The 24357-nt window shown below is 40.9% G+C and overlaps 1 protein-coding gene across 4 annotated transcripts in view; it reads left to right on the top strand.

Annotated features, from left to right (window-relative positions):
• The first annotated feature begins 383 nt into the window (after positions 1 to 383).
• The window catches only part of LOC136864302 (vacuolar protein sorting-associated protein 26B-like), a 385738-nt gene continuing 361764 nt past the window's right edge, over positions 384 to 24357 (top strand). For all 4 annotated transcript variants that reach the window (XR_010859291.2, XM_068226233.1, XM_067141107.2 and 1 more), the window contains exon 1: positions 384 to 699. Coding sequence is in view for 3 of the 4 variants with exons in the window: in XM_068226233.1 (XP_068082334.1) it covers positions 697 to 699 (3 nt within the window). In the remaining variant the exon portion in view is untranslated. The remainder of the gene's footprint in view (positions 700 to 24357) is intronic.

Genomic DNA, 24357 nt, shown 5'->3' on the forward strand with positions numbered 1-24357 from the left:
ATAATCATGCTAAACTCCTGTAATATGATTGACTTGACAGACTGTCAATTCAGTTGCTTATTCGGCAAACCGACTGTGTTGTTGGCAGTAGGTACATTTGGCGCCGATCAATGAAAATTGTTGTTGACGAAACACAAAATCGTGATCACAGCTGACTGAATATTAAGCGAAGATTGAAGAAACTGTATCTGAAAGACTCGGTTTATTAATGTAGCTGATATTTGCCTATTTCCTTAGTTAAACTATCCTACTGGAATTGAAGACGAATTAAAATATATCACTTGAGGGATTGAATGTTGAAATAATAATTACATGGAGTATTGGTCGGGAAATTCTAGTTCGTATTGTACCTTTTGTAATCTCTTGGGCTTTTGGTTCAGGGATAAAATTCTGTCGGGTGAGGGAATAGTGTCGGTTGTGATTGTGCTCTGAGCTGTGACAGAATTGTTTTTCAGATGTCATTATCTCTCTGCCGTGCAACGTTAATGCGCCTTTGAGATTGATTTCTACTGACATGCTGAATATTCTGTCATACAAATTATATAGTCTGGTTTCGAGATTTGTATCACATGTCCGCCATGTTTTAGGGACTAGTGACATTTTTCGGTGTTGAAAAGGACGTGTTTTGATGTGAAAGTTTTCTTGCTCGTCTCAGCTTGAACTGTGCTGTTGGAGGTTTTGTAACGTCACTATACCATGGTAATTATTTACCTGTGTTGTGTCATTCCAGTTAAGACTAATTTAGTTATTAGTAAAGTAGTTGAAATTCTAACCTCTTACTTTCCTTGCTGGCAATTGAGGGAGTAATTCATTTGGCGATTCGAAAGTGGATTTTATTTTGTCGTTGGTGCCAGAAGTGGTAGTATATGCACAGTTAATTACTGACTTATGTTTCCATGATTCAGTTAATCAGCGGGGAGATTCATTTTGAATCTTCGTAAAAATCTGTGATTTGATGTGCTTGGAAAAAATTTAAGTTATTGGGCAAGTGTAAATCTGATTTGGCACAGTTATCTGCGAACTCGACTTAAGAACGTTTACTCTTTCTAGATGTTATACAAATTTTCTGGTATGTTTTGGGTAATTGAAGTGTCAGATGAAGTGACTCGTCGAGCATAATCAAGTGGAGAATTTGCAGTTTGATAAATTGGCTCCTAATCCTTCCATCTCCACATCAGCACAAAAAGTTTCAAGTGATCAAGTTGAAATAGGAAGAGAAAATCTAAATTTCCTAAAAGTGTTCAATGCACCTTTGGAAAGTTAATATGTGGTAATATTATGGCTATTTGCTGACTTCCTCTATTCATTGGGTACTATGTTTGAATTGCTGACTGTGGAGATTAGATGTTACCAGATCTTGGGGCTTAAATAATGTAGAAGTCTGTAGTGTTAGACATACTAAATTGAATAATGTAACATAATTATTGATGTTTACCATGTGATGGATTCTACCACTCTATTTTTTATTTATGCTGCTGTCTTCTTTCCCTTCAGTGGATTGCTTGTCAGTGCACATTTTATTGCAGACTGTTACCCTGGGTCTATAGAGGTACATTGTGTGCTGAGTATGTCATAATGAGTTAAATTATGTACTTTATTCTAATCTGGTTTCAAGTTACATGCAGCAGGATCTCGTATATAGTCATGTAAATAAAAGGAGTTGAATGAAATGGAGGCTGGCGCAGTTAGGCGCTTACCTTGTTTGTTCAAGGTTGTTGGATGGAATGATCAAAATGTCTCAGATTGCATGGATTCTTCTCAATACTTAAATTTTTTAGTTTTGAAAATGAGTGGAAACAGGAGTTATGACCTTGATTCCCTTGATGACTGAAGGATTAAGCAGAGTTTCCTTTAGAAAGATGATGATAATGATTAGAAACCAGAAGCAAAAGTATAGAAACTGAACAAGACTCAAAGTAGTAAAAAAGCAGGAGAGAATGACAGTAATTATTTCCTAGGATGAAATGGAGTTTCCAAGTGACGTAAAGCTAATCCTCCGAGAAATATTGAAACCCGGTGACAAAATATCACACAATTTAACTGGTGTGAAAGTTGTTGCAAAGCTTCCTAAAACCAAAGAATGCTAGAATCTACTCATTGATGGCACAGTGCTATCTAATATAGTGGAGTGTTCAGACGGAGAAATTGAGGAGGTTCAAACTACAGCACAGAAAGGGCCGCTCATTCTACCGAAATATGTGAAATAAAGGCCCTAATTGGCATGGTGTACTTATGTTTTGCAAGGAAAGATGACCACATAGGCCTAAGCCTAAATGCCAAGGACACTTGGGCTAGCGAAAAGACTGATGTATAATTGTGCCTCTTGGTCATGTCAGGCGTTTTAGGTTCCTGCTCTGTTACAAAAGTCCATCATTAGTTGCTTATATATCAATAAATAAGATTCAGCAATTTATATTCATCCTTTCAAAATGTCCTGAAATTATATGTAAATCCCTATTGGAAACTTGGGATAGCATAATTGCCTCAGAAACAAAATGGCATCTTGGAGATGCCATGCAACCTTCTATGACAAAGAATTGTGTGCAACCACTGCAAGGTTAAAGCGATACATCCAGCTATAGGCTATAGGCTGCGAGTACACAAGCTATCAGTCTTTCCCTGACCTTATGTTTGTATCCTTTTCTTTACATTTGTGCCAACTCCTTGTCATTCTTCCACCAATGCGTTCTGTGGTTTAGGAGGTTTTTCAGGATTTTCCCTTCAAATTCTCAACTTTCTATCTAAAAAGTTTTCTTTCATGAATTTCAGCCAGTGTTATGTATGCTTCTTTCCTGTAGCCTAGATCTTTGTGCATTTCTCTTGAAGCACAAGTATCTTATGCACCCATATTTTTGGGTTCGTTCTCTTCAAATGCCCATAAATGTTCACATCCTCTTTTGCACTGTTGTATATATTTGCCTTACTAGCTGTAGTACCAGTCATTGACGGGGCAATCATATAGCATGTGCAAAATTATCTAACTCCCCAGCTACTTTCTGCCAATATTCAGGCATGTTGTTTTACTGGGGACACAACAGTAATCCCATCTATCGGAGATAAGTTGCAACAGAAGAGACAAATCTCATCATTATATTGGTCAATGTAATGTTATTGTTGATCATTTGTATGAGATTTCGATATTGTAGGCCTTCACATTTAGTTTTCTTCCGACTCTGTGATATTGGGGCATCTAATGTAAAGGGAGCCCTTCCTTCTTTCATTACTGTCTATTGTCTTATTCTCAAGCGATCGTTCCTGTACGATATATTTCTCATTTTTAATAATCATCTTCACAATTTATTTTCCTTGTGAAAACAACTTGGCGAACGAAATGGAATTCGATGTGGTGCTATCAATATTAATGGGGCTTATGGAAGAAAGAAGGTAGAACTGGCTGAGTCAGCAAGGAGGATGCATCTGGATGTGCTAGGAGTAAGTGGTATTCGGGTAAGGGGAGATAATGAGGAAGAGATAGATTATAAAGTGTACTTGATGGGTGTTAGAAAGGGAAGGGCAGAGTGTGGGGTGGGGCTCTTTATCAGGAATACCATTGCACGCAACATAGTTTCTGTTAGGCACGTAAATGAGCAAATGATGTGGGTAGATTTGTCAGTTGCAGGAATTAGGACAAGAATTTTGTCCGTGTATTCACCATGCGAGGGTGCAGATGAGGTTGAAGTTGACAAGTTTTATGAAGCATTGAGTGACATCGTGGTCAGGGTCAACAGCAAGGATAGAATAGTGCTAATGGGCAATTTCAATGTGAGAGTTGGGAATAGAACTGAAGGATACGAAAGGGTGATTGGTAAATGTGGGGAAGATATGGAAGCTAATGGGAATGGGAAGCGTTTGCTGGACTTCTGTGCTAGTATGGGTTTAGCTGTTACGAATACATTCTTCAAGCATAAAGCTATTCACCGCTACACATGGGAGGCTAGGGGTACCAGATGCATAATAGACTATATCTTAACAGACTTTGAATTCAGGAAATCTGTTAGGAATGTTCAAGTTTTTTGCGGATTTTTCGATGATACAGACCACTATCTGATCTGTAGTGAACTAAGTATCTCTAGGCCTAGGGTAGAGAAAGTGAAATCTGTTTGCAAACGAATAAGGGTAGAAAATCTCCAGGACGAGGAAATTAGACAGAAGTACATGGATATGATTAGGGAGAAGTTTCGAACAGTAGACAGTAAGCAGGTTCAGGATATAGAAAGTGAATGGGTGGCATACAGGGATGCTGTAGTAGAAACAGCAAGGGAATGCCTAGGAACAACTATGTGTAAAGATGGGAAAAGGCGATCATCTTGGTGGAATGATGAAGTGAGAGCAGCCTGTAAACGTAAAAAGGCTTATCAGAAATGGCTCCAAACAAGGGCCGAGGCAGACAGGGATTTGTACGTAGATGAAAGAAACAGAGCGAAACAAATAGTTGTTGAATCCAAAAAAGTCGTGGGAAGATTTTGGTAATAACCTGGAAAGGCTAGGTCAAGCAGCAGGAAAACCTTTCTGGACAGTAATAAAGAATCTCAGGAAGGGAGGGAAAAAGGAAATGAACAGTGTTTTAAGTATTTCAGGTGAACTCATAATAGATCCCAGGGAATCACTGGAGAGGTGGAGGGAATATTTTGAACATCTTCTCAATGTAAAAGGAAATCATCCTGGTGGTGTTGCAAACAGCCAAGCTCGTGGAGAGGAGGAAAATGATGTTGGTGAAATTATGCTTGATGCAGTGGAAAGGATGGTAAATAAACTCCATTGTCACAAGGCAGCAGGAATAGATGAAATTAGACCTGAAATGGTGAAGTATAGTGGGAAGGCAGGGATGAAATGGCTTTATAGAGTAGTAAAATTAGCGTGGTGTGTTGGTAAGGTACGTTAAGATTGGATAAAAGCAGTAATTGCACCTATCTATAAGCAAGGGAACTGGAATAATTGCAACAACTATCAAGGTATCTCATTGATTAGTATACCAGGCAAAGTATTCACTGGCATCTTGGAAGGGAGGGTGCGATCAGTAATTGAGAGGAAGTTGGATGAAAACCAGTGTGGTTTCAGACCACAGAGAAGCTGTCAGGATCAGATTTTCAGTATGCGCCAGGTAATTGAAAAATGCTTCGAGAGGAATAGGCAGTTGTGTGTGTTTCGTAGATCTAGAGAAAGCATATGACAGGTTACTGAGGGAAAAGATGTTCACTATTCTTTATCAAAGGCATTTATGTTGACAATTGAGCTTCAGTGAGAATTGATGGTAGAATGAGTTCTTGGTTCAGGGTACTTACAGGGGTTAGACAAGGCTGTAATCTTTCACCTTTGCTGTTCGTAGTGTGCATGGATCATCTGCTGAAAGGTATAAAATGGCAGAGAGGGATTCAGTTAGGTGGAAATGTAGTAAGCAGTTTGGCCTATGCTGAGGACTTGGTTAATGGCAGACTGTGCCGAAAGCCTGCAGTCTAATATCTTGGAACTTGAAAATAGGTGCAGTGAGTATGGTATGTAAATTAGCCTCTCGAAGACTAAATTCATGTCAGTAGGTAAGAAATTCAACAGAATTGAATGTCAGATTGGTGATACAAAGCTAGAACAGGCCGATAATTTCAAGTATTTAGGTTGTGTTTTCTCCCAGGAAAGTGAGATTGAATCAAGGTGTAGTAAAGCTAATGCAGTGAGCTCGCAGTTGCGATCAACAGTATTCTGTAAGAAGGAAGTCAGCTCCCAGATGAAACTATCTTTACATCGGGCTGTATTCAGACCAACTTTGCTTTACAGGAGCAAAAGCTGGGTGGACTCAGGATGTCTTGTTCATAAGTTAGAAGTAACAGACAAGAATGATTGCTGGTACAAACAGGTGGGAACAATGGCAGGAGGGCACTAGGAATGAGGAAATAAAGGCAAATTTAGGAATGAACTTGATGGATGAAGCTGTACGCATAAACCGGCTTCGGTGGTGGGGTCATGTGAGGCAAATGGAGGAGGATAGGTTACCTACGAGAATAATGGACTCTGCTATGGAGGGTAAGAGAAGTAGAGGGAGACCAAGACGACGATGGTTAGACTCGGTTTCTAACGATTTAAAGATGAGGTATAGAACTAAATGAGGCCACAACACTAGTTGCACTTCGAGGATTGTGGCAACGTTTAGTAAATTCTCAGAGGCTTGCAGACTGAACGCTGAAAGACATAACAGTCTATAATGATAATGAATGAATGTATGTATGTCGATATGGACAGTGACCACGCGGTTTTACACTTTTAGACAATCATGACAAAAAGCATTGCCAGTTAACATGAATGAACAATGCTAGCGATGTTAGCTGTGCTCGACATTGATATGGACTTGGCAACAAAGGTCTAAATTCATAAAAATTCTATTATCATAGTCGGTGCGGAAAAACTGTATGAGACAAAAATGATTGGAAATTGTAACTTTTGTTATCTAGTACTCTTCATAGGACTAATAACATAGGTACTGTATTTAAAAATTAAAATTTTAGGTGCCTTTCCCTAAACTGCTACTCCTTCAAGCGGGAATTAAATTATTATTTATAGCCTAGACTGTAGTGCCTTATTCCCTGACTTTATATGCCGATTTTCATTCAATCAGTCGCTACTGATCTGCATTTAGGGCAGTTGCCCAGGTGGCAGATTCCCTATCTATTGTTTTCCTAGTCTTTTCTTAAATGATTGCAAAGAAATTGGAAATTCATTGAACATCTCCCTTGGTAAGTTATTCCACTCCCTAACTCCCCTTCCTATAAACTAATATTTCCCCCAATTTGTCCTCTTGAATTTCAGCTTTATCTTCGTATTGTGATCTTTCCTACCTTTAGAGACACCACTCAAACCGTCCGGCTCCATGGCTAAATGGTTAGCGTGCTGACCTCTGGTCAGAGGGGTCACAGGTTCGATTCCCGGCAGGGTCGGGTGTTTTAACCATCCTTGGTTAATTTTGCTGGGACGGGGGCGGGGTGTATGTGTCGTCTTCATCATCATTTCATCCTCATCACGCCACGCAGGTCGCCTACGGGAGTCCAATCAAAAGACCTGCATCTGGTGAGCCGAACTTGTCCTCGGACACTCCCGGCATTAAAAGCCGTACACCATTTCACCACTCATACTTACTCGTCTACTTATGTCCTTCCACGCCATCTCTCCACTGACAGCTCGAAACATACCACTTATTTTTTACAATAACAAAGCTTTATTATTATCCACCTGTTCAATACATTATAATGTTGTCACATTTAAAATATCTTCATTAATTAAAAAGTTATATGTGGGACATGTCTTGCTCCCCCTTACAGAGCATCATCAGCCAAATCTGTATCTCGAAGAATGGTTATGTTCGTAAATAATGACTTAAGAACTATTAAACCATTTTTCACAAACTTAAACTTACTCTACTAGAATATCATAAAATACAGAATCTTTGGAGACATGCTTTAATAACATGGGCTTAATAGGAGAGATACATTAAAATTGTGGAAGAATGAGTTGTTCTAAAATATTTAAAACAAGTAGCATGTCTAAAATCTTTGAAAGACGTGAAATTCATTACATACCACCTGGTCGAGCAGCTCGTCTCATCTCTCCCAAGTCTTCCCAGCCCAAACTTTGTAACATTTTTGTACCGCTACTCTGTCAGAAATCACCCTGAACAAATCGAGCTGCTTTTCTTTGAATTTTTTTCCAGTTCTTGAATCGAGTAATCCTGGCGAGGGTCCCATACACTGGAACCATACTCTAGTTGGGGTCTTACCAGAGACTTATATGCCCTCTCCTTTACGTCCTTACTACAACGCATAAATACCCTCATAACCACGTGCAGAGGTCTGTACACTTTCTTTAAGATCATTTTTATGCGATTACTCCAATGAAGATCTTTCCTTATGTTAACACCTAGGTACTTAACAATGATCCCCAGAAGGAACTTTCACCCCATCAACGCAGTAATTAAAACTGAGAGGACTTTTCCTATTTGTGAAACTCCGCCCCTCACTGCACTCGTACAGACCCGCCTCTACCTTCAGTTAGTCCGTTGGTTCCTCTCTGACACATCTGATACTAGCTTGGCATCCGAGGTGAGTCTGGTATTCTTTTATTAATAATATACATTCCTGGCTTACGTAATTCTAAAATCGCGGATTATATTTTCTTATAGGTTCCGCCTTGGTTCAAGATCCTTCTCGAACAACCTATGTACTTGCAACTCATAGCACAAGAATCTCTTCAATACCATTACAACAGAACTGCTCTTAATCTAAAATGCTCTATCTAATATGATATAAATTAGAGTACAAACAACTTATACATAGAATCCACCAACGGACATTTTATATGCCAACATCAATGTGCAGTGACATTCAATCTTTTAAGCTCAAGCTCAAGCCATATTCAAATTCTTTCTAGATTTTACTGTACATATTTTTATTTAGAAACACTCTTAACTAAGCATGTGTCTACCTTTATAATGTTAAACATGGCTATAAAGCCTCCAAAAACACAACCCTACTGTTCAACAGACAAATATGTCACTAAAAGCTGATTATTATACTTCACTTTCAATACTTTCTCCTTTTTTAACTAAAATACTAAGGTGTACACCTTATAAAAACAATCTTTTATCCCATTGACTGTCAGCTTATATATGTAGGCCTATATATTTTTAAAATTATATTCATGTTTATATTCATTACATGTTATATTACTGTAGGAGTCATGATTAATGTAATAGGCCCTATATCTTTGTACAATTGTCCTTGGCTGATGATATCAAACATTGTCGAAACCAGTACCAGATGTAAATAAACGTGATGTTTTAAATGTAAAACCCTCACGTAATACATTGTATTGAAAAGGTGGATATTAACTTTTCCCAATTCTCTATTGTCTATTTGTGAAACTCTCAACCTGACTTTTAACCTAGTTTATCGTCATACCATTGCCATCTGTCCATCTCACGACATTATCATGGTCATGTTACAGTTGCCCACAAACTTTTAACTTATTTATTACTCTGAACGGAATGTATGTATGTTGGGTATTCAGCCCGAAGGCTGGTTTGATCCTCCACAGTTCTGCCAACAGCTGTCATAGATAGCTTAGGCGTCACTGAAGAGGCATACTAGGGAAGTGAGGAGTGAGGTAGTTTCCCCGTTGCTTTCCTCACCAAGCCAGAAGTGGCCATTACATATCAGTCTGCCAAGCCCACTGAAATGCATGCACCAACAGACCCTATGAGTGACATTTTCACACCATTCATAACAGGGACTGGCTGCATAAGGAATGGTATTATTAGCATTACACATACCTTGGTCACTTTCATATTGTCAAAGCCAAGGATGAGACTGACAGGTCAATAAAAGTAACAATTTGTTCTAGCCCATACCAGAAGACATAGTGCAGTGTAAACACTACATCTTGCCAGCAAAGGCATCTGAACGGAATAACATCTGCAAAAAGCCTTATCTCTGATTCTACTTCTTTACTCATATCATTGATATATACATATAAAAGAAAACAAAGGTCCAATAATACTGCCTTGAGGAATTCCCCTCTTAATTATTACAGGGTCAGATAAAGATTTGCCTACTTTAATTCTCAGAGTTCTGTTTTCAAGAAATATAGCCACCCATTCAGTCACTCTTTTGTCTAGTCCAATTGCACTCATTTCTGCCAGTAGTCTTCCATGATCTACCCTATCAAATGCCTTACATAGGTCAATTACGATACAGTCCATTTGACCTCCTGAATCCAGGATATCTGCTATATCTTGGCGGAATCCTACAAGTTCAGTTTCAGTGGAATAACCAATCCTAAACCTGAATGGCCTTCTATTGAACCAGTTATTAATTTTTGCATACATGTCTAATATAATTAGAAAGAACGCTTACATGCAATGCATGTTGCCTGGAATTTTCAACTTTTCTGTCTATCCCACTTTCCTTTGTACATGGGGGCTACTATAGCAAATCTCCATTCATTTGGTATAGCTCCTTCAACCAAACAATAATCAAGCAAGTACTTCAGATATGGTACTATATCCTAACTCATTGTCTTTAGTATATCCCTCAAAACCCTATTAATTCCAGCTGCTTTTCTAGTTTTCAACTTTTGTATCTTACTGTAAATATCATTGTTATCGTAGGTAAATTTTAATACTTCTTTAGTATTAGTAACCTCCCCTACCTGGACATTATCCTTGTAACCAACAATCTTTACACACTGCTGACTGAATATTTCTGCCTTTTGTAGATCCTCACATACACACTCCCCTTATTCATTAATAATTCCTGGAATGTCCTCCTCGGAACCGGTTTCTGCCTTCAGGTACCTATGTATAGGTCTACCGTTCCATTCTTCTCCTTACTTCCATAACCATTTCTAACTCTTTCGTTCCAACCTGCACCTCCTTCTTAGGCTGCGTGCACACCGAGCGCGCTTCGCATAGTGTGTAGCGTGATATGCTATGCATAGCGCAAGGCGTGCTTGCTCTTCACACCGAAAACTCTACGCCGTGTTCTCAGCTTAGTTTAGCGCAAGGCGTTTTAGGGTGCCCATAAACTAATGCCGTTATCCAAGTACACTAGAAACAGTTGAAAATTAGAAAGAAGAATCGAAAGTGGGTTCATGAAATTAATGAAGAACGAATTACTTTCGGAGAATTCCATCGTTTGTACGGAGATGCAAGATTTTATCGCGATAAATTTTATGATTACTTAAGAGTGACGAAAAATACTTTTGACCTTCTAAACCCTGCAAATGAAATGTGGCGACAAGTAGCAGAAAAGTATTGAGAAAAATTCAATTTTCCAAATTGTCTAGGAGCACCGGGCAGCAAACACGTGGAAATTAAATTTCCGGCTAAATTACGCTCTTTATATAATAATTATAAATAGTACTTTGCAATATTGTTACAATTAGCATACACAATTTTTCATCGTAACAAAGGTGGAGTAAATGTGTGACAAATATAATTCATAAACAAAAATATTTACTTCCAAGCCCACTACTAGCCTGCAGAGTGATATTCTTCACGTTACCACCCTCCATTGGCAAAATTATAAGCCGATATGACAGAGTTTGAGAGATTCTATGCACTTTGTCACAAAGTGTCCGGCTACATGGCTAAATGGTTACCGTACTGGCATTTGGTCACAGGAGTCCCGGGTTCGATTCCCGGCAGAGTCGGGAATTGTATCATAATTAGTAAATTCCATTGGCACGGGCCTGGGTTGTATTTGTGTATTCATAATCATTTCATCCTCATCACGACGCAGGTCACCTACTGGCATCAATTCAAAAGACCTCCACCTGGCAAGCCGAACTTCTCCTCGGACACTTCCGACACTAAAATCCATATGCAATAGCTGGCCATACACGGAAAGATTTTTTGGCAGGCCTCGCCTTTGCGGCCAGATCCGACAGACCGCCTGCCAGGCGTGACCTTCACAGACCCAGCCTGCTGCTCGCCACCAACTGTGACACCCAGCCTGTCGTATTGTGCAACATGATCTGTCAACATTCCAGACCTTCCCGTTAATGGGATGATTTGTGTGTTCTCGGCGGGCCAAGTCTCATCCGCTGGCCTTTCAAACTAGTTTGAAATCCTTGCCGGTCGGGTCTGCCGTACTTAGAACTGTGCGATGGACATCGAAGCAGACAGTGTCCAGAGAAAAAGAAAATTTGCTGTTGCGCTACACTGAGGACGATCTTGATCTTTTGTGGACCATAATACCTACGTAGTGCAATAATTATTAATTATTAACCGATAAATCATGGCCGATAAAACTATAGAACTATATACTTGGAAGCTGCTGGGATATAGGTGGTGCTGAGTAATGGCATTCAGAGTACAAACAGTGCGTCTGAGTGTTATGAAAGGTGTTGCTCATAGGGTCAGTCGTGCAGCAATAGTACTGCCTGGCCCAGTGAGGAAAGCAACGGCAAACTACCTCATTCCTCGTCTTACCTAGTACGCCTCATTTTGGTACTGCCATTGGTTTTTGCGGTTTTCATATAACTGCATAGCCTTTGGTGGTGCTATTTGAGGATCCAACCAGCCTCTGGGCTGATGACCTAACAGACAGACTTAGTTTCAAATGTACTCGACAGTAGCAGTCAGAAATTTTTCGTATCGTAACGTGTTTACCCTCCAGGGTCGGTTTTTCCCTCGGGCTCAGAGAGGAATTCCACCTCTACCGCCTCAAGGGCAGTGTACTGGAGCTTCAGACTCTGGGTAGGGGGATACAACTGGGAAGGATGACCAGTACCTCGCCCACGCGGCCTCACCTGCTATGCTGAACAGGGGCCTTGTGGGGGATGGGAAGATTGGAAGGGATAGACAAGGAAGTGGGAAGGAAGCGACCGTAGGTACCATCCTGGCATTTGCCTGGAGGAGAAGTGGGAAACCACGGAAAACTACTTCCAGGATGGCTGAGGTGGGAATCAAACCCACCTCTACTCAGTTGACCTCCCGAGGCTGTGTGGACCCCGTTCCAGCCCTCGTACCACTTCAAATTTCGTGGCAGAGCCGGGAATCGAACCCGGGCCTCCGGGGGTGGCAGCTAATCACACTAACCACTACACCACGGAGGCGGGTCAGTAATTTTTACTCACCATAATGTTGGTTCATAGATGTCATCTGCTCCCGCTCCACTTCTCTCAGAGGATTAGATTTTCTTAGTTTCTTTTCGGAAGCTGCTTCTTCAATTCTGAATTTTCTTCTTCACAAAACTATGATCTGCGTTAGGAAAGGTTTCCGCACGCATTCAACTAGATCATTGTATGCCCTACTTCTTAAATTTTTATTCATGTACGCCTCATGTTTTAATTACCAGAGACACGGCCGCTCTGTACATTTCAATAAATTTCTCTAGCAGTGCCTTTGTCCACTCCATGCTTTCCTTACAAGAGGCTTGATCTGTGAGGCGAGGTCTTTCCGTTGAGGTGCTGACAACAGATATGGCCTGTAGCAGATTACGCCTCAAACTGACGTTGCTCACTAACGAGCAGCCCTAGCCTGTCGGTACGCGTCACAAAAGACCTCGCCTGTCAGAATTCCTTTCCGTGTATGGCCAGCTAATTACATCCTGTCACAATGTTAAGCCCAGTGAAGTGTGACGGTAGAAGTAATATTACTGTATGTGTTTACTGTAGGAATGCGATAAAACTGTTGTAGATACGTAAGTTCACTTATTTTGCAAAACAGTTATATTTTTATAGTTTTTGTGTGTTGGTTCAATATTTCTTCTCTTTGAAACACTGCATGAATAATTTCTTTTTCCATAGCTTCAGAACCAGCTAGGTAACGCTAAGCAATTAACCAACACTGCATGTTGTCTGGCGCTTCGCTTAGCTGTAAGGTAGGCTTTCAGCGCAGCAAAGCGCGGACGGTGTGAACACCTAGCTTAGTAACAAAGCACTGGTTATGCGTAGCGTTGAGCAACACGCGACACACTATGCGAAGCGCGCTCGGTGTGCACGCAGCCTTAGTCTCTTTACTTCTGTTATAATATAGTGGATATTTACCTTCCTTACCACCTTTACAGCTGCAAACCTGTTTTCGCATTCCTCAACAATTGCTTTAAACCTATCCCAGAGTCTGTTTACATTTTTATTTACAGTTTTCCACCGGTCATATTTCTTCTTAAAACTCCTCATGCCTGTTTTATCAGCCATGTGGTACTTACTGCCTAATAGTCCTAATTTTAATACCTTCCTTTCTATCACATTCATTATTAACTTCAACAAAAACAGCTTCGTGATCACTAATACAATCTATTACTTCTGTTTCTCTATAGAACTCATCTGGTTTTACTAGCGCCACATCCAGAATATTTTCCCCTCTAGTTTGTTCCATCACTTTCTGAATCAGCTGCTCTTCCCTTATTAACTTGTTTGCCATATATTGGTCATGCTTCCTGTCGTTCGCATTACCTTCCCAATTGACATTTGTTAAATTGATATCACCCGCTACTATCACGTTCTTTTCCATATCGTTTCCCACATAGCTGAATATCTTAACAAATAATTATGAATCGGCGTCAGCGCTGCCCTCTCCCAGTCTGTACACTTCTAAGACATAAAATTGCCTATTATCTTCAGAGATGAGCCTTATACCTAAAATTTCATGTTTGTCATCTTTAACTATTTTGTAGCTTACAAATTCTTTCACCAGAATGTATACCCCCCTCCTGCCATTCCTATCCTATCTCTACGTATACATCCCAGTTCCGTGAGAATATTTATTATATAATTTCTCAGCCGTAATTCAACTCCTATTACAGTGTCTGGTAAGTATATATATATATTAAATTCTATTCCTTTCTTTACAATACTTCTACAGATGAGCACCATCTTTTTTATGTCATCCCTACTTGACTTCCAGATCCCTGTACCCTTACCACCCCTCCTTAGACCACCCAGTTACCCTGAATGTACCTTCCCATAACCCTTGTAAACAAATTTTCTAACTTATATGCACCACTGCGGTTTAAGTGAAGGCCATCTGAGCACAGACCCCCATCTCCTACCCACCTATTAGGATCTAGAAATCTCATTCCCAGATTCCCACATCCCCACTCCATAGTCTAATTTAAATTCCCATTCACCTTCCAGTTAGTATCCCTCCTACACAGTATTCCACTGATAACAATCTCTGCTTCCTTAAACTTCACCCATGCTGCATTTACCAGATCCCACACTCCCCAACTCACTCTCTCTCTCTCTCTCTCTCTCTCTCTCTCTCCAAAGGGCCCGTCAGCTAAGCTCCAGATATACTCCAGCCTTGAGGTTTATTGTACTGCCCTATGTAATTAACACCGGTTCATTATCCCTGTGTCTTTGATTAGATAATACAGTCCCATAATGGATTCTGTAGGAATTTCTTTTGGTTCAATTGTCGGTCTCCCAAAAAGATTGAATCTTCTGCGATCTAAAGCTTTGCGAGCAGATTATATGATGGACTGTCTGTTTCCTTCCCGTATAGTCTGCAGTTTAGTTTTCCTTCAATTATACCCATTTTATTCAGGTGATTTTTTATGGGACCATGGTTGTGAGAAGAGCCACTATGTATCGTGCCTGAATTTTGTTACATTTAAGTAACTTTTCAGCTGTTTTCTTACATAGTTTGTTGATAAACATTTTCCCATGTTTAATGCCAGGATTGGTCTTCCATTTTTTCCTGTGTTCCTTTTTGATCCCGTCTTTGATAGCTTCTCTTATGGAGCATTTGGATACTCCTAGAGCTGGCTCTGGTCCAGGAAAGTTTGATGCCAATCCCTTGTGAGCAAGTTCATCAGCTTTTTAGTTTTCTTCAGTGCCCTTGTGTCCTGGGACCCATATCAATTTAACTTTATGTTCTCCCAGTTTAGTTAGCGCATTGAGACATTCTTCCACCAGTCTTGAGTTCATTTTAGGGCTTATTAGAGCCTTCAGTGCTGCCTGGCTGTCTGAATATATAAGAATCTTCTTATTGGTATAGGATCTTCCCATGATTTCATATATGCATTGTAATATTGCATAAAATTCTGCCTGGAATACTGTAAGATATCTTCCCAGCGGAAAGCTAATGCCTTTTTCTGGTCTCATTCCATATACCCCTGAGTCAGCTTTTGATCCATCTGTAACCAGATCAGTGTGTCCTTAGGATGCTCAGGTTCTTTCTTCCAGGAGTCTTGTTTCAATTATTACCTCAGATGTTTTATTGAAGTTATACTGTGTGCAAGTGTAGTCTGACTGCATATCAGTTTGGGGACTTCTACAATTTTTGTTATTGATGATATTCCTGATTGTGAGTCTGGAATACTTCCAATTTTATTCCATTTTAGCTATATGGAACGCCATCCTTGCTTCCCCCTTGATTAAAATGTCAAGCGGGGCCAGGTCTAATAAGGCCTCCATAGCCGCTGTAGGGGTTGTTTTGAATGCTCCAGTAATTGCTAGGCAGGTTAATCTTTGAATTCAACCTAGTTCTACTAGAGATGTTTTATTTTGCACCTTAGTCCATCATACCAATGCACCGTATGTTATTGAGGGTCTCAGTACCTTAGTTTACAGCCGGTGTATCATACTAGGTCTTAGTCCCCACGTATTTCCGTACATTCTCCTTGCAATCATGAAGGAGGTTACATATTTGTTATATATATTGTTCAAATGCTGGTTCCAGGTTAACTTGGAGTCAAGGATTACTCCTAAGTATTTAACCTCCCTCTGCAGTTTAATTTCTTCACCTCTCAGAAGAAGGGGGCTTAGTCCCTTTAGATCTCTTCTTCTGGCGAATGGAACAATGCCTGTTTAATGAGGACTTATTTTAAGTCCCTCATTTTCTGCCCAGTTGTATACAACGTTAAGTGCCATTTGCATTCGTTCCTTAACGGTGTTAGGAAATTTTCCTGGGACCATAATGACATTATCGTGAGCGTAGCCAACGATATTAAAGTCCAATTTGCTTATTTTGTTAAGCAGCCCATCCACCACGAGGTTCCACAGAAGAAAGGATAAAACTCCTCCCTGTGGACATCTCCCCGTGACCTTTGCAGACAGGCTGCTTTCCATACATGTATGTATCAATCTGCTTTTGAGCATGGCTTCAATCCACCTACAAGAGGTTTCATCTAGTCTTCCCTCGGGCAGCTGTGATCATTGATTTAAAGGAGGTATTGTCGAAAGCTCCCTCGATATCCAGAAAAGCTCTTAACACTACCTCTTTTTGTTTCAGAGTTTTTTCCAGTCTTTGTACTACCAGAAAAAGGGCTGTTTGTTGCCATTCTGGCTCCCTAGGCATATTGGTTCCGGTGCAGAGGTCTCTCAGCCAGTGCATCATCCCTAATATGTCTGTCAAGCATTTTCTCTAAGGTTTTCAGAATAAGACATGAGTGTGAGAGGTCTGTAGGACTTGGCCCGGTCCATAGCTTTCCCAGGTTTAGGTATGAATCACAAATATAATATTTATAGATCCACCTTTTCAATACAATACAATCCACTATTTCATGTGGTTAAAATTTATACAAAATACATAAGTCATAGGTACATGTTTCACCCTTTTTTTACGGGCATCATCAGCCTATATCAATCTTAAAAATTAATATATACGTGATCTTGCTAATCTTATAAACTATAGAGTAAAATGATCTCATAAAATGTTGTACTATAGCATCTAAAACAGGGGTATTGCACAGAAAGTATGTTAAAAAAAAATACTGTATGAATACTGCCCTGCATTGTCTCTACCCTATTGGTATATATCCTAGGGCTAAACTTGCCCTTAGTATGTTTATCATAATCCCCACAAGCACATTAAAGCCTTCTTGGAGCATGATGGGCATAATTCCATCACTCCCTGGGGAATTATATGGTTTAAATGAGAAGATTGCCCATTTTGAAGTTTCATAGTCAACTACCTTCCTGGCTACTTCTCATTCTCTCCTGTCTGATTTCCAAGGTGGAAACTCCAGTTCCAGACTGTCTCAGTCTCCAGGAGGTTCTAGGATTTCCAAGCCAGGGAAGTGTGCATGAAATAATTCTTTCATGGTCTCTTCCATTCTCTCGGAGTGAATTTATGGTATTTCGGCTATCCTTAGAGAGAATTCTTTGAAGTCGGGCATATTCTGGAGTCTCATCTATCTCCGTACAGTACCTTCGCCAAGAATCTCTTTGCCAATCTTAAAGCTTTATTATAATCAGTCAGGGATTTCCTATATTTCTTCCATTTTCCTCTTTTTCTTTTTTTTCTGTATTAAACAGTTTTCTAACCTGTCTTCTTTGGGTTTGCTCCACCAAGGAATCTTCCTGTTGGACTGCCTGGCTACTAGAGGGCAGGTTTCTTTGTAGGCTGAAATTATTGTATCCTGTAATTGCCCTGCAACAATTTCCATCTCTTCTACACTTCTAATGTTTCTATTTATTCCTCTGAGTTTCTGAACTAGTTCACTTTTGTAGTTGTCCCAGTTAGTTCTCCGAGGATTTCTGTAGTATTCTGTTTGGCGTTCTAGTCTCGCCATGTTGAATATTATATATGTGGTCTGAACAACTTATTTCCTCAGATGCATGCCATTCACTTACTTTGCTCCCTATATAGGGGATAGATAAAATTATATCGATAACCTCCTGTCTGTTTTGGATCACAAAGATAGGTTTATTTCCTTTATTCAGTATGTTCAAGTTGCATTCCAAAATTAATTCTAACAGACTCACCTCGTGGGTTATTGTTATTGCTTCCCCATGCTAGGTTGTGTGAGTTGGCGTCTCGTTCTCCATCCTTGTCACACCTTGCAACAAAGTCCATTACTTCCTTGGTAGGTGGTAACTGCTCATCATAAGGAAGGTATGCAGATCAAAGGATAATTCTCCTTGACCCTTCCTGTGATGATGTCTGGATTGCCATTGTCGTGAGGTCTCTGGAACAGAAATCCATCAACGGCAGTAACTTTTTGCAAGTATGCAGGTTCTGGGAGTCTGGTTGGTCTGACTGTATATCAGTTTGCCTCCAACCCCTCCCAATCCCTGTATTTTGCCTTTTGCAACCCAAGGTTCTTGAATGAGTCTCTCATCACCACACACAAGTACTGCCGAAGCAGCCTTACTGTGTTGAAGATTTATCTGGACCACTCTTTCAGAGTTTGGCCTTTCTCGGTCACCTTCCGGCTCATCAGTTGCCAGTCTTTTACCTTTGTTCTGTGCCTTCTGTCTTTTTTTTTTTAATGGTTTCCACATTGTTTGTAACTGGGACCCAGACTAGGACCCCATCCAGAGGATACCCTGTGAGAATTTATTATCCAGAAATTGTGGTCACACCTATTCAGGGTTATCATCCAGCAATTCTAGAATTTTCCCTTTCACCAGGTCTGCTTGTTCCTGGTTAAGTTTTTGGTTTTTTAGCCATTACGGCTACCTTGATGCCTTTTAGAGCGTCCCTGTAGCTCGAAGGCTGCGTTGATTCGCTTCTTCGATGCTTTGGTACTCGCTGTTTAGGAGTGCTTGATTCTGAGCGAGGTCTTTTGGAGGTTGAGATCTTTTCGCTCCTGGGCAGTTTGTTTTCCGTCCAGGTCTCTTCCCTCATCTTCCTCTCCCTCGTTAGTTTCTTCCTTTGTGCTCCAGAGAGTTTTTTAGGTTTGATCCCAGTTTGTGATGTTCCTGGTTCTGTAACCTTTCCTGGAGTTATTTCAGTCACCGCCATTTTAGAATCTTCTGATGACAAGTCTGTGGATAAATCCACTCGTTGTATTGTTGAGTTTGAGCTTTCGCTTAAGGTTTGTTCTAGGGTCTCCATTTTGGTGTCACAAGCACCGGAGAAATAAATGGTCCACTCAGGCAGAGCTCCGTTTATCCGACTAAGGTTACTTGCTCAGGGAGGTCACCCAGTTTCCCTGAGGCTCCGTTAGTGAAACATCACCCATGTGCCATGCACCCCTTAAGTACGGATTAAGGCAAGCCACACTTAACACCTTGGGGTTGGGGAGGTGGTCCGCGATCTCCTATTCAGTATATTGAGAGACACCTGTCCAGCTCGTCAGTGGTCAAGTGACGCTACCGGGCGGGTGCCGCCTATCCGCCACCCGCCGACGCGCCACGATATCCGCTCAAGGTCCAGCGTTAGGGTTTGCGAGATGTTACTCCTCGCCAGGGACCCCTTGCTGCGGAAATTATGTTGGTACTTATACCTGCTTGCCTTACGTTTTTATTACCAATGGGAAACACTATCACCTCTACTTTCCTCAACATCTGCCTTAACCTAATTCCTGAATAACACTCTACCCTGGTTCCCTTTCCTCCACACACTTTCCCCACATGTCTAACAATGGAATCCCTCATGACCAGAACCTCAACCCTACCGACCTCATTTGATCTCCTGCCCTCCTGGTCAGCCCTATCTTTCCTCACTGCTGCAGAAGCTACTTCCTCCCCCCCTTTTCTCCCTCCCATGACCCTGTTCCACCTGTGTTTTCCTATCATCTGTTCTACATTTCCCGTTCCTACCTTTTCCTTTCCTCCTACTTCCACACTTCTCAGCAACAGTTTCTTGTTCCTCATTTTCCGTCTGTTCTACCTTCAGTGACTCGTACAGATTTCTCGCGTACACCTGTCCTGAATTCTGATCCTAAATAGAGCCCTTAGCCTGCAATCTCCTTCCCCTTAAAACATTAGACTATCTGTCTTCTACAATTCCCCCTTTTTTTTCCCCATCCCTCTTTTATACCTACTGTATCCTGTACATTGTTTGAAGGAGGCCTACTTTCCTTCCTGTCCCTTGAGAGAATCCTAATTATTTCTCCTCGGTTATCCAACTCCTTTCTCATACTCCTTAATGCCTGGCCATATATGTCCTGGAAACTTTGCAACAAGGCTTCCTTTGGGATGGTGTTCAAAAAGCCTCATCACGCTTCGTTGGATGTCAGGATGTCAGGAATATCGTCAAATCTGTTTCCTTTCAAAGCTAGTTCGATGCGTGACTTTTCGGCTCTGACCTTTTTCTGACGAGGGGATCCCGGAGAATGCCATTCCATGCTTTGCCGTTTTGTTTCAGGATCGTACCTGAGACACCAGGTTTCATCCTCGGTGACAATACAGTTCAAGAAATTTGGTGTCGCATCTTCCGTTTTGACAAAATCCTGTGAAGCCTCTTAAACGTGCCTCCTGATCGTCAGTCAAGTGATGTGGCACAACACGAGAGCATGTTTTCCTCTTCTCTAACTTCTGGGTAACGATTTGTTGCACGGATTCACGGTTAATCTGCAGTACATCCGCTATCATCCGCACAGTTAATCGCAGATTGTTCGTGATTAATGTCGCCGGTCTTCCGCTACGGAGGTTGTCAGAAACACTTTCCCGGCCTCCTCGAAAGCAGGCGAACCACTCGTACACACACTTCAAGGACGTACCACCAGTATGCGTTCCTTTCGGTGTCTTTCCAAGCTTAAAACTGTACAATGATCTTTTGGTCGTTCATGATCCTGTTCACAGTTCAGAACCAACGCACTAAACACGCACTGTCAAACAGGCCTTACACGGTACACACACGATGCACAACTGAACGACGTTGGGAGGAGGTGGTCAAAACCTGCAGCTTTGCAGGTGCAGCGTTGTCTTGCCAGTGTTGCCGGATCGACCGTTCTGACTTCATTCACCGAACTTTGTCACCGGTTGTAAGCCAAATACAAAGTTTCATTACAATCCACACACCCGCTTTTCCTGTGGTGCGGTAACAAACAGAAATATTTAACTGAATTCGACATAGGTCGTTACAATCATATCAGTATTCCTTTATTAACTGACTGGAACGTCACATTTAAAAGCAATTTTTTTTCATAGGAAATGCTCCATCAAATGAAAAACAGCACAGTTTCTCCCTTTTCATAAACAGTACTGCACTGGTGTTCTAACAGTTGCAAGTTCCAGGGCTGGCATGACCCCACCATACACAGTGGTGAACACTGCTCATGTTTTTTCTGTCAGTGCGCACCCTGCCCCTACCCTCCCATGGGCAGCAGTGAATAGCTTTATGAAGAATGTGTTTGTAACTAGTCCCATACTAGCACAAGTCCAGTAAATGCTTCCAATTCCTGTTAGCTTCCATATCTTCTCCACATTTACCAATCACCCTTTCGTATCCTTCGGTTCTATTTCCAACTTTCGCACAGAAATCGCCTATTAACACTATCCTATCCTTGCTGTAGACCCCAATTATGTTGTCACTCAATTCTTTGCAAAACTTGTCAACTTCATTCTCATCTGCACCCTCACATGGGGAATACACAGAGACAATTCTCATCCTAAGTCTTCTGACTCCCAAATCTACCCACATCATTCGCTTGTTTACATGCCTAACAAAGTATGTTGCATGCTTGTATTCCTGATGAACAGTCCTACCCCACATTCTGCCCTTCCCCTTTAAACACCCATTGAGTACACTTTATAATCTCCTATCTGTTCCCCTTTATCCGAATATCATTAACACCTAACAAATCCAAATGCATCCTCTTTGCTGACTGGGCCTGTTCTTTCATTCTTCCATAAACCCCATTATTATTTATAGCTCTCCATCAAATTCCATTTTGTTCAAGTTTTTTCCAAGGAGTCCTTTGCCTGTCAAATGCGAGTGGAACTCCATTACTCCCATAGGTCCGAGGCTTGCTTAAAATGTTCTGGACCTGCTTGGTGAAAATTCTGTGAAATAGGATACTACCAATACTTATAGTCCCACTGAGGTTTCCTCCTGGAAAGGGGTAAGGACCACCGGTGGTTTGTACACAGAACTGCCATAAGTTCCGCCAGTAAAATCTAAACGGACTGTAGTATGGAAATTGTGAATGAAGCAACATGGCAACTCTGTATGTCGTCGTCCAGAAGGTTACCTTCACGATTCTGCCAGTAACTGGCTTGCAGTATGCCAAAAGCAGGCAGCAGTGAAAGATAGTGGGGAGTGTACAACAACTATATTGCTGTATTGGCATTACTTCATTGCAGAAAGCAAGCTGGGGAACTCTTTTCTATGCTGAAACCTCTTGGTATCAATGAATGATTTATGTTTTGGACAATAGCACGGTTTAAACAAACTCTTGCAACTATTGATCGCGTCAGATCGGGATGTCCTAGGTGTATATGCAGTAAAGTTGTGAATGCTGTTCGTGCAAGTATTCGACGCAAACGTTTGCGTAAACATTTAATTTTGTCTCGTGAAATGAATGTATCTCCACGAACTGTGTCACGTATTTTGAAGGATGATTTACATGTCGATGCATATAGTAGATAAACTTGGCATTTACTAACTGAAAAATTGAAGGAGATATGCCGGATCGATCCCAGGCTTTAACAACGTACGGGGAGAGCCAGTATCACGACATCCCATTCACAGATGAAAAGATATTCACTGTGGAAGAGTCGTTTAACAAGCAGAATGATTGTATGTGTACAGTCCCCCAAGGAAGCAAGAGAGAAAGTTTCACGTGTGCAGTGTGGACATCACCTGCTTCTGTTATGGTATGGTGGGCATTTTCCAGGTGGGAAGAATCGGAGATGCATTTTTGTGAAGGTGGAGTAAAGACTTCTGCATCTGTCTACCAGACAATTTTGGAAAAGGTGATACCACATATCAATTTGAAGCTCTTTGAAGGGAAATAATGGATTTGCCTCCTGCATAGAAAGAAAAACCGATGCAGCAGTGGTTGGCAACCAATGTCTCACGGTTCATCACTGCTGCTGACTGGCCTAGTGGAAGTCTGGACCTCAATCCATTGGTCTGTGGCAGAAGCTCGAGGTGATAGCATGTCAAAAATGGCACTACAATATTGAGATGTTAAAAAAAATCAATCACATCAGCTGTCAAAAATTATTCCACTGGACATGATTCGTGCAGCTTTTGATGAGTGGCCTCAACGTCTTTGCAGCTGTATTGCCACACATGGTGATCATTTTGAATAAGAGTATGTTCATTCTGTAGTATTTTGTGTTTTTTCAGAATATATGTATATTAATGGTTTTGCATAGTTTTATGTAGTAGTTATGTGCATTAAAAGAACTTGCAGTACTGTGTATATAGTCCTAGCCGCCTGAGCCCGAGAGTCCAAGAAGGGCCATGAAATAGAATTTGTTCGAGGTACCCACTCCCATTCCATAGCAACTGGTATCTCGATTCTTTCTAGGCCACTCATCTGTTGCCCATGGTTCACTAACTAGGACATAACTGCCGTAACTCACACCATGAACCGTAGCATTTTTTAATATACTTTTTTCAAATGCAGCCAAAAATGAGGGAAATTTTGGTGGCAGTCATGTGAAAGTTGAAGTCCGGGAACTGGTAACTAACTATACAGACTGTAAAGAGTTGTATGGAGATCATTTCAGCAACATTTTAAAGGCTTTATACATCTGTCAGTAATTTTTGAACAATAACCAGGTACATGGCATTCTTTTATATGGGAAGGAAGAGATCAAACAAGTTTGCAATAATGCAAAAATAATGTGAAAGTGCAAAGAATTACAGAGAGCAAGGAAGAGTGTCACAACAATCTGCTGATTTCTCAGAATCTGGGGAAACAGTATGAGAGGTGGATAAACATGTAATCATGCACTGCTAAGTGATTGTTTTGTCAACAGTGGGTACTACAGCTTGTATGGTATGTAATGCTCGGCTATTGCACGAGATTTTTAAAATAGAATGTCCCATCCCTGTGGTTTGGATTCCATTTAAAATTGGAGGTTCCATGGCTATGATCGTGGTATCAACAGTCATGTAAAACTACAACCTTGCGTATGATCTATAATGCATATTTAAGCCTTCGATATGTGAATGGACTTGTTCCTTGAAATTAACTCAAAGTGTGAGAAAATTTGAAAGGAGGGAAAAGAGCAGGATGTGCC

The sequence above is a fragment of the Anabrus simplex genome, chromosome 2, assembly GCF_040414725.1.
Source record: "Anabrus simplex isolate iqAnaSimp1 chromosome 2, ASM4041472v1, whole genome shotgun sequence".
In the NCBI taxonomy this organism is placed as follows: Eukaryota; Metazoa; Arthropoda; class Insecta; order Orthoptera; family Tettigoniidae; genus Anabrus; species Anabrus simplex.